The sequence below is a fragment of the Amblyomma mixtum genome, chromosome 10 (genome assembly GCF_055824585.1).
Source record: "Amblyomma mixtum isolate Tamu chromosome 10, ASM5582458v1, whole genome shotgun sequence".
Lineage (NCBI taxonomy): Eukaryota > Metazoa > Arthropoda > Arachnida > Ixodida > Ixodidae > Amblyomma > Amblyomma mixtum.
Window position 1 is genome coordinate 144,995,630 of NC_143021.1, and position 8,928 is coordinate 145,004,557.

The 8,928-nt window shown below is 53.4% G+C and overlaps 1 protein-coding gene across 1 annotated transcript; it reads right to left on the bottom strand.

Annotated features, from left to right (window-relative positions):
- Positions 1-1,112: 1,112 nt before the first annotated feature.
- On the bottom strand, positions 1,113-5,681 carry LOC149327194 (serpin A3-7-like). Its single transcript, XM_089562557.1, has 4 exons — positions 5,398-5,681; positions 4,128-4,383; positions 2,954-3,297; positions 1,113-1,335 (listed from the first exon to the last, which is right to left on the bottom strand). The coding sequence occupies exons 1-4, from the start codon at positions 5,679-5,681 to the stop codon at positions 1,113-1,115; spliced, it is 1,107 nt and encodes a 368-aa protein (XP_089418683.1).
- Between the last annotated feature and the right edge of the window lie 3,247 nt (positions 5,682-8,928).

The following is an 8,928-nucleotide window of genomic DNA, read 5'->3' on the forward strand; positions in this document are numbered from 1 at the left end:
CTGCTTGTGTCACTAACGTATGGTTAAGATATTAAGTTTCGCCTCTAAAAGTGGAACGCGACAGCGTCTTGCAACGCTGCCAGGGAGTCCACCGAACGCCATCGCCCGCCCGGCTCTACGCCTTGCTCGTCGGTAAATTGGTTTTTGAGGAAAGGAAATTGTCTCTCATATCTCGGTGGACACCTGAACCTCGCTGTGAGGGAAGGAAGGAAGATGAGAGTGAACGAAGACGCCGTATTCACTAGACGCGCCTTTGTTCATTCCGAACCACCGAGCTGGCATGGCACAGTGATTAGCGTGGCTCGTCTCGCACTCCGGAGGCCCTGGTTCGATTCCCCAACTCGACCAATTTACTACTCGGTTTTATTTACTTATTTCACTTGGAGCATGACTATACCATCCCTTTAATTCATTGCATGGTTACTGTAGCCAAAGTACAATTGGCCCCATTTGAAATTCGGGCACTGTGACGTCACGACCATTTCGACCAATTGAAAAGAGTGACATTTCTGTCGACAACACCTACTTACAACGATGAGGCATAAAGGCTTCCGCCTTAAGATCCCTTCCCTTTCGTTTTCAAGCGCGCCGCTTGCCGGCCCCACCATGCTTCCGGTAAGCGCTGCGGCCACGCCGCCGGGCGCTGCAAGTCATATCGAGCGCGATAGTACTTTGCGTTCTTTTGAACTTCGTTGTGGCCTAAGAATTACCCGCCAGTGTGAACCCATCCCAGCCCGGCTTGCTGTTCCTGAGAGGCCGCATTTCAAGTGAACTTGGCGGGCCACACCGGGCTTCTACATCGGCGGCTCCATCGAGACTTCGAGACAACGATGTTGTTGTTGTTGTGACCAACGTTAAAAACGTTGGTTGTGACTGAGAGAAGGATGAAAAGGAAATTGCACGGGCTTGCCTACTGGCTCGAGCCAAGCCACCACCGCTGCCACGTGCAGATAGAGGAGAGGTAAAAGATCAGGGGAAAGAGAAAAAGGAAAGAAAAGACGCGCGTCGCAGCAACTGCGTCCGCCGGAGAGTACGCTGCTGAAAAAACAGATAAGGGGCCGAAGCCGCGCTCGCCGAAGCTGTGCCGGTAAGGACAGCTTTATACCTGGCGCTCAGGGCACGTGGACCCTCTGGATGCTGGCGAGCAGCACGAGCACGTCGCCCTTGCGCACGCACATCACGAACGGCTTGTTGACGAGGAACTCGACCACGTCGGGGGCCGACGCGGTGGGCGCCTCCTGCAGCGGCACCGTGGGCGTGACGCCCTCGTGCACGCCCAGCTGCACCTTGTGCAGCACCCACGTCAGGCTCACCGGCGTCGCCGTCGTCACCGTCCTGCGTATGCGGTAGGGGAGGGGGGGGGGGGGTCTAAATTCTCACGCGCGGTGTCCCGGAAGACGCGGTGCCATATTTCATGAGAGGGCGCGTGCTTGACTCTGGGAAAACAGAAGTGGTAAAAACTCGGACCAAGCAGCACGACGAAGCGTTTCTTTTTTTTTTTTCACAGAGAGAGGTATTGAAGGCGCGTTTCCAGTTTCTGCGGTGCTGGCGACAGCATGACGCCAGGCATAACGTCGCTGCGACGCGCTGTGCTGGTGACACAGTGACATCGTCACCCACGCTTTCTGTAATGGCAAAAAGCAAAATAAACATTCATTCATTCATTCATTCATTCATTCATTCATTCATTCATTCATTCATTCATTCATCACACACACAGTGACGTCACGCGCACTCTACCAGAGAAGGAAGTAAATAACAATGATTAAACTCTGTTTAATTCATTACCCCTAACAACTGTCGCTGAATTTTGCAAAGAGGCAAACGCCCTGTGAATTCTTCTGCACAAACAGAAGGCGGCAGGTCGAAGAGCTTATTTTTAATCCGATAGCATTAAAGACCCCGTTCAACAGAAAATCTGGTGTTGGCGTTGTGAGCGAGGAGGGGGAGGAAAGAACTTTTATGTCCAACAGAAGTGGCATCCCCCCCCCCCCCCCCCTCTCGGCACTAGGCCGGTGAGGCAGGTAGTACCGCGTTAGAGGCTGGCCGGGAGGTATTGTGTCCCGGCGGCCTCTTCAGCCAGTCGGACGAGGCGGAGCTGGAGCAAAAAATCATGAGCATGGATCTGGCAAGTGGTGCCTAGAGAGCTACCTAGGAGGCAGGTGGGCCACGTGTCCTTGCGGCATTATTACAACCTGCCCACCGGATAGTGAGCAAACTGCCCACCGTGGCAGGTGACAGTTAAGTTAATGATTGGTCGCTCGGGAAGAGCAACCTGGGTCGCACAATCCCCACTGGTGGGAGCACCTGCCACCGCTTGGAAGCAGCGCATATCTTAACCGCTGCACCACTGCGTGCGCCAAAAGGGGTATGAGGACTCCCGGGGATCTATGAATGTAAGGTAGAGAATGACCTTGTGCGTATATGGGAATTAACCCACTACGCTATCGAGTCATGCCCTTAAGGGGTAGCTTATACTACGGGGGGGGGGGGGGGGGGCGGGGGAGGGGCGGTGTTTAGCCCAGCAGCAGACGGGACAGGCCGCAGTCAGAAGACTCACCCGAGTGCGGAACAGTGGGAGAGGATGCTATCCAGCGACATCCTGAAAGTCCAACAAGGACTAGTAAGGCGTGCACGCAGGGCAGCTACCCTCAGCGGAGCCCTGGACTAGGGGAACCGACCCTGATGATAAGATGGAAGACTCCATCTGAAGCCGCAAAAAATATTGTAAAATAGAGCAAATAAACGTTTACCAGCACCACCACCGAACCAAATCACTCCAGCAGGAACTGCCACGTCCTCGTCGTCGTCAACTTCCGAGCGTCCAAACAACGTCGTCTTCCCCTTGCGACTATGCACCGTAACAATATCACCTTCCATTTTTTTTCACTCAGAGAAGGCAGCAGGACGATGCGCTCCGGGTCCGTGTATACAGCTAGTTTCGCGTATATACCTGAAGTTGGCCTCGTCGGTGAATGCCTCGCGGATGCCGAGCTTCTGCAGGACGTCGCTGAGCTCGGCCTCGAAGGTGGCCGAGAAGCGGGGCAGCTCGACGCGCACCTTCTGGCGCTCCTTGACCGCCTCGAAGACGCGCTCGAGCACCTCGGGCGTCAGGTTGACGCAGAGGTCCTCGAGCTTGCCCGTCGGCAGCATGATGGTGGCCGAGTAGGCGTCGCACGAGAAGGGCAGGTCGAGCGCCCGCACGCCCAGCTCCTCGATGCTGGCGTAGCCGAACGTCGCCGTCTGGCTCATGGTGGGCACGGCCATCCAGCTGCCGAACGGACGCCGCATCGGGATCTAGAAGATCATGAAGCAAGGAGTCAAACAAGAGGAAGAAGAGGAGCCGTATTGGAGGGCTCCGAATTTCGACCACTTGATCCCCTGTAACGTGCACCGACATCGCACAGCAAATGGACGTCTTGCATTTCGTCTTCGTTGAAAGCAGGCCGCCGCTACCGGAATTTGATATTGTGTCCGTGGTCTCAGCAGCCGAACGCTCTAACCACTGAGCCACTGATATTGTGTTGATATTGTCACGTTGTAGTGACGGCAGTCCAGCGGTCAGGAACACAGCAACAAGACTTGCAAACGAAGCTCTTTATTTGGTCTGACTTGCACCCGCAAAAGTACTAAGCAGCACGGCGGCGGCGTAACCAACAGACGTGCTCGTCAGTCGTCGAACACGAATGCCCGCCGCTCACGGCATCGCTCAATTTAAAGCCGGCATGGAAACTTTGAGATGGCATGTCAAGATCCTCAACAGTAATCGGAAAAACGTAGATGCAGCTCTTCATGGCTGCGATCAATCGAGATTAGTCCGGTCGTTTCTCGCGTCACGAACAAAAATGATAGCACCCCTTTCCTGCGGCCTTGAGCGCGAACGAACGGACACTACAATAGTACGTGGAAATATTATGTTCGTATTTTAAGTTAGTATTGGACGTTCGTCTGCCGACTTTGCCGGGCCAATTAAGTCCCTCAAGCCACTAGAGGCCTCGACAGGCCCGTTTCATTGTACTGCACTTATTATGTGCAATAAAAGATTTATTATTATTACTACACTCGGTGGACAACTGAACCGTGCACGTAGGGAGAGGGATGAAGAAAGGAGGAATAGAGTGGCCCACCTTGGGAAAGGGGAACCTCCAGAGCGTGTCCAGCGTGGCGGCGCTGAGCAGCACGACGCGGCTGTCGGCGTCCAGCGGGCAGTCGGCCGGGATGGCCTGCCGGATGCCGGTGACCGACTCGGCCCACGTGTTCACCAGCCGGCGCTCCTCCACGCTGCGCCTCGCCAGGTTCGCTGACGTCACCGTGGTGCGGTACACGCGCTGGCCGATCTTGCGGAACGAGTCGCACAGCGGCAGGTTGCTGTTGACCAGGATCCTGCGCACCAACGAGGGATTCTGATGAGCCTGTAGACTGTATTCCGGTATTCTCCGAAAAGAAACAGCGCCCAGACAAAGGTAGGAGCAAGCAGACACGATATATGTCATGTCCTTTGTCTCGGGGGTGTTTCTTTTCGAAGAATAATGTACCACTTTCCGTTCTAAAGTCGGGTACAACTTAAGCCTGCAGTGAAGCTCCGCCAACATTCAGCCTCCGCGCACAGAATTTCTCCAGGACGAAAAAAGTAGTCCGCTGCTTAAACGTTTCTCGTTACCGAAACAAGAAGCTAATCACAAGAGAAAAATTATGAGCTCTAGAATTTGATGCGCTGATTGTTTGGTATAGTGAAACATTAAAAAGCTGATTTCGTTTACTGTTGCGACTGGCCAGCGAAATAATACAAGACACCATGGACCGCAGCCCAGTGCTAGCAACTGCTGTTTTTTTTTTAAGTTGTATCCTACTACAGTACATTCGTAATGTCGAGGCGAATGAGAAGGAATCGAAAATAAAATTGGCGCCCCATGCACTGGCTGAAACCAATTGTAATTTTAGTGAGAAAGGCTAAAGAAAGGAAATGGCAGTTTAGTACAACTAAGAGAGAGAGAGAGAGAGAGAGAAATGGACGGAAAGGCAGGGAGGTTAACCATGCGATGCCCAGTTTGCTACCCTACACTTGGGGAGGGGAACAAAGGGGAAAAAAGGAAGAAGAGCGGCAATGAAATGAGTTTTCTAAGTGTCCAGCGACCACAATGTGACGGGGACAGAGGGCGCGCACTGAAAACTAAACTAAACTAAAAAAACTAAAGCGATGAAGCTACGAAGCGAACCCTCAACCAGGGCAGCGGGCTTGGGACGACTCCCGATCTTTGCCCTATAGAAATAGGTAGGATGTGCAATGTGAAGAAAAGGGATGTGGGCTGAAGGGTTAGGAAAGTAGTTAGGGGACAGCGAGTAGTTATATCCAGTGCACTAAAGAGAGTGGCTATTTTTCGGACATGGCTGGGGCACCTGTTGGCCATCCTGAAAACATTGTCCTCCTCCTCGGGCGGCGGACTCGCGAAGGGCGCGAAGACCAGGATGCGCCGCATGGCCGTGTGGAACTGGGGCAGCTTGACCCCCAGCGCCTCGGCCATCTCGCGCTCAGTGCTGCGCTGGGCGCCCGCCATGAGCAGCGACACCACGATCATGGCCGCCTCCGGCGACACCAGCACGTTGTCGTTGGGGCACTGGGCGAACAGGTTGCGGAAGATGTGGCAGCCTAGGACGGTGATGGCCTGCGGAGCGTTGTCCATGGCGCCTTGGCCTCATCCGGCGGCGCGTGCACTCTTCTGCTTCCTCGTTCTTGGACGGTCGCTCCATAGAGAAACATACATACATGTTTTTTTTTTTATTCGAGCTGTTTGCCATTAGGCATAACGAAAAAGGGAAAGAAAGTTATAAAAATGAGTGTAAACAAGCCTCGCTTAAAAAGCGGCAAAAGTTCGCGATAAAGCGATTATCTTGAGTCCACTTGCGATAGTCGCCTGCAACGTCCCATCGCAGGCCTACATTTATTTATTTATTTATTTATTTATTGTACCCTCAGGGTCAGGAAGCATCGTCTCACGGAAGCTGTAGCCGGGCAAGTCCACAGCAAGTGTTTTTCGTCACACTGGTCGGGCGCAGCACCACAATGGGAACACTTGTCAGTCACTTCGAAACTTTTTCGCGCCACCGATGACGCACAGAAGGAGTCAGAGCCGCTCCTGCCCGAATCCGGCGCACAGATACCTCCTCCTCCTGAGTGAGACTCCGGGGGGGGGGGGGGGGGTACGAACACGGGGAATTAGAGCGCGTGTTCGCTGACGCAAAGCCTGTTTCTCGCCTGTTTTTCTGTTTCTGTTTACATACATGTTTCTCTATGGTCACATGGTCACTCTTTCAAAGAAGAAAGCTCGTGCCAGCGGCTTCCAGGCCCATGCAGCGGATCAAGGGTGCCGGAGAATAGCGCTTTACTGCTCATTTCGTCATCATCAACATCATCATCAGCCTGACTATACCCACGGTAGGGCTCAGGCCTCTCCCATGTCCCTCCAATTAACTCTGTCCTTTGCCATCTGCGCCCACCGTGTCCCCGCAAACTTCTTAATCTCATCCACCCACCTAACTTTCTGCCGCCCCCTGCTACGCTTGCCTTTTCTTGGTACCCACTCCATTAACCTGTTATGCCCGATAATGCATTCCGCTTAGTGTACTGCATGGGCTCGGGCCGGCCCGAAAGCCCAGCCCGGCCCGCAGGCCGGGCCAAGCCGGGACATGAGCTGTTTTGCCGGGCCTGCGCCGGGCCCGGCCTTGAAGTTGCGAGCCCAGGCCGGGCTTGGGTTTAAAGCTGCGGGCCCGAGTCGGCCTTGGGCCAGTACAGAAACGACCGGTGTCCAACTTTTCATTCACTATTGCAGAGTGAAGTACACAACTGCGGCATTGAACCAGCGACACAGATGAACTATGAGTTATATTACGCGCTGAGAAAAAAAATTACCGACGATTACGTTACTTCCTAATGCGAAATTTGAGCGCATCAAATAAGCTGTTTCACCTTTTCGATAGATTGAGGCAAAGAAATCGAGCAACACATGTATGCGCTATCACGGAATTAAGTTCGAGCCGGCCCTTTGACAACCGGAGACTCGCAGGAAGAGGGGGAGGGGGGCGGCGTGTACACCCAGCGGCAAACGATGGGGGCAGAAGCGCGCGCAGCAAGCGGACAACACGATAAAGGGAGGAGGGAAGAGATAGCAGCGACTGACTGATGCCGCTGACGCCGATAGTGAGTCAACCCCAGCTGCGGAGTTGGTTTCAGGGACAACGCCGCCGATGCCGACACAAACAATATGATACCCTCGCTTCCGCAGCGCTAAGAACCAGGTCTAGCCGTGGGAAGGTGGTCACGTATTCGTCGACGTGCCGGGGCCTACGTGAAATAACCGGCGCGTCGGCAACTGAAGAGCACCCTATCCGCCACACAAGAACAGGGGGGGGGGGGGGGGACCCTTTCCTCCTCTTTCTGCATGGCGGCGACGGTGTTCTATGCAGTCACGTTATCTTGACTCTCTAGTGGCGTCAGCGGCATCCAGCGGTATCAGTCGGTCGCTGCTAGCGCTGGGGGGATGAAAGGGGGACGGAGCTGGTTACGAAGCCGACGACAACGCCGACGACGACGCGAAACCCAGGAACGGACGCCAAAGAGCTGCGCTCTAAAAATTTAGCTTTGTTCATTGACTTATTTATTTCCTTATTTTCACGCCGCGATGGCTTAGTGGTCGAAGTGCTTGATTACTGATTCGGGTTTGGTTTGGTTTATGGGGTTTAACGTCCCAAAGCGACTAAGGCTATGAGAGACGCCGTAGTGAAGGGCTCCGGAATTTTCGACCACCTGGGGTTCTTTAACGTGCACTGACATCGCACAGTACACGGGCCTCTAGAATTTCTCCTCCAAAGAAATTCTAGCCGCCGCGGCCGGGATCGAACCCGCGTCTTTTGGGTCAGCAGCCGAGCACCATAGCCGCTGAGCCACCGCGGCGGCATTACTGATTCGGGGAACAAGGGTTTGATCCTGACCTCGGCGGCCGCATTTCCATGAGTTGTCAAGCATGGCAGCCATGTACTTTGTAGTATCGTTGCTCGTTGAAGAAACCCAGGAGGTCGAAATGTCCGGAGCCCTCTACTTCGGTGCCCTTGGGCCCCTAAGCCCCCAAAACATGGCTTTTATTTTATAGCTATATTTTTCTCACGTGAGAAAATTCACAGACTAAAGTGCGTTAGTTTTTTTTGACCTGCTGACCGGAACGTCTCGTGGACAAAATAGCCAAAAAACCTCGCGAGAGTTGGTAAATCTCATTGATGCAAAATGACAGAAAGCTTGACTGAGCCGTTTGCAGATCGAGCCGATCAGCGTCATTTACAGTGCATTGTGCAAGTGATTTTAGATTCGCGCCGGCCACGTTGAACGATGCAGACAAATACGCTGACTCTTCTCGGTGACTGAGGACCAGCAGCCAGACACTGCTCTCGCGTGTTCTAAACCGAAAAACCCAGACTCTACTGCGGTGATGTCTGGAGTGGAGTAACGCCTCACGCGCGGCTAATTTTCCGCAAGTGCATGGAACGCTAAGCATGGCATTGCATGGAAAGCTACGGAGCTGCCGCACGCCCTCGCTTCCTGCACAGCGGGATGTAGTCCCCAGTTTCAGTTAATAGTGAACTTTTAAAACAAGGTATACTGCCTGGCTCGACTGGCTTCAGAAGGGTTGAAATGCGGGCCAGTTGGTACATTGTAAAAGGAAGAAAACCAGTCACACAATACGAGGGACAAGAGGACTTCTGGTCGCACAGGCGGTCGACATGCAATAAAGGTCTTCTACTACTACTACTATTGTCATTACGTGTATCGTCTATATTGTATAGATAAATTGTCAAAGGTATATTGTCTGGATCGCATGACGAGCATCTTCTCCATCGTAGTGGCTTCAGAAACAAATTCGGCGACTATTTGGGCGGGCT

Bases quoted from the DNA above. Each gene is read 5' to 3' on its own strand.
- LOC149327194 (XM_089562557.1), bottom strand. From the start codon at position 5,681: ATGGACAACGCTCCGCAGGCCATCACCGTCCTAGGCTGCCACATCTTC. The intron at 3,298-4,127 runs GTGGGCCACTCT...ATGATCTTCTAG, and splicing joins GGAGGTTCCCCTTTCCCAAG to ATCCCGATGCGGCGTCCGTT. The intron at 1,336-2,953 runs GTATATACGCGA...CCGCATACGCAG, and splicing joins ACCGACGAGGCCAACTTCAG to GACGGTGACGACGGCGACGC.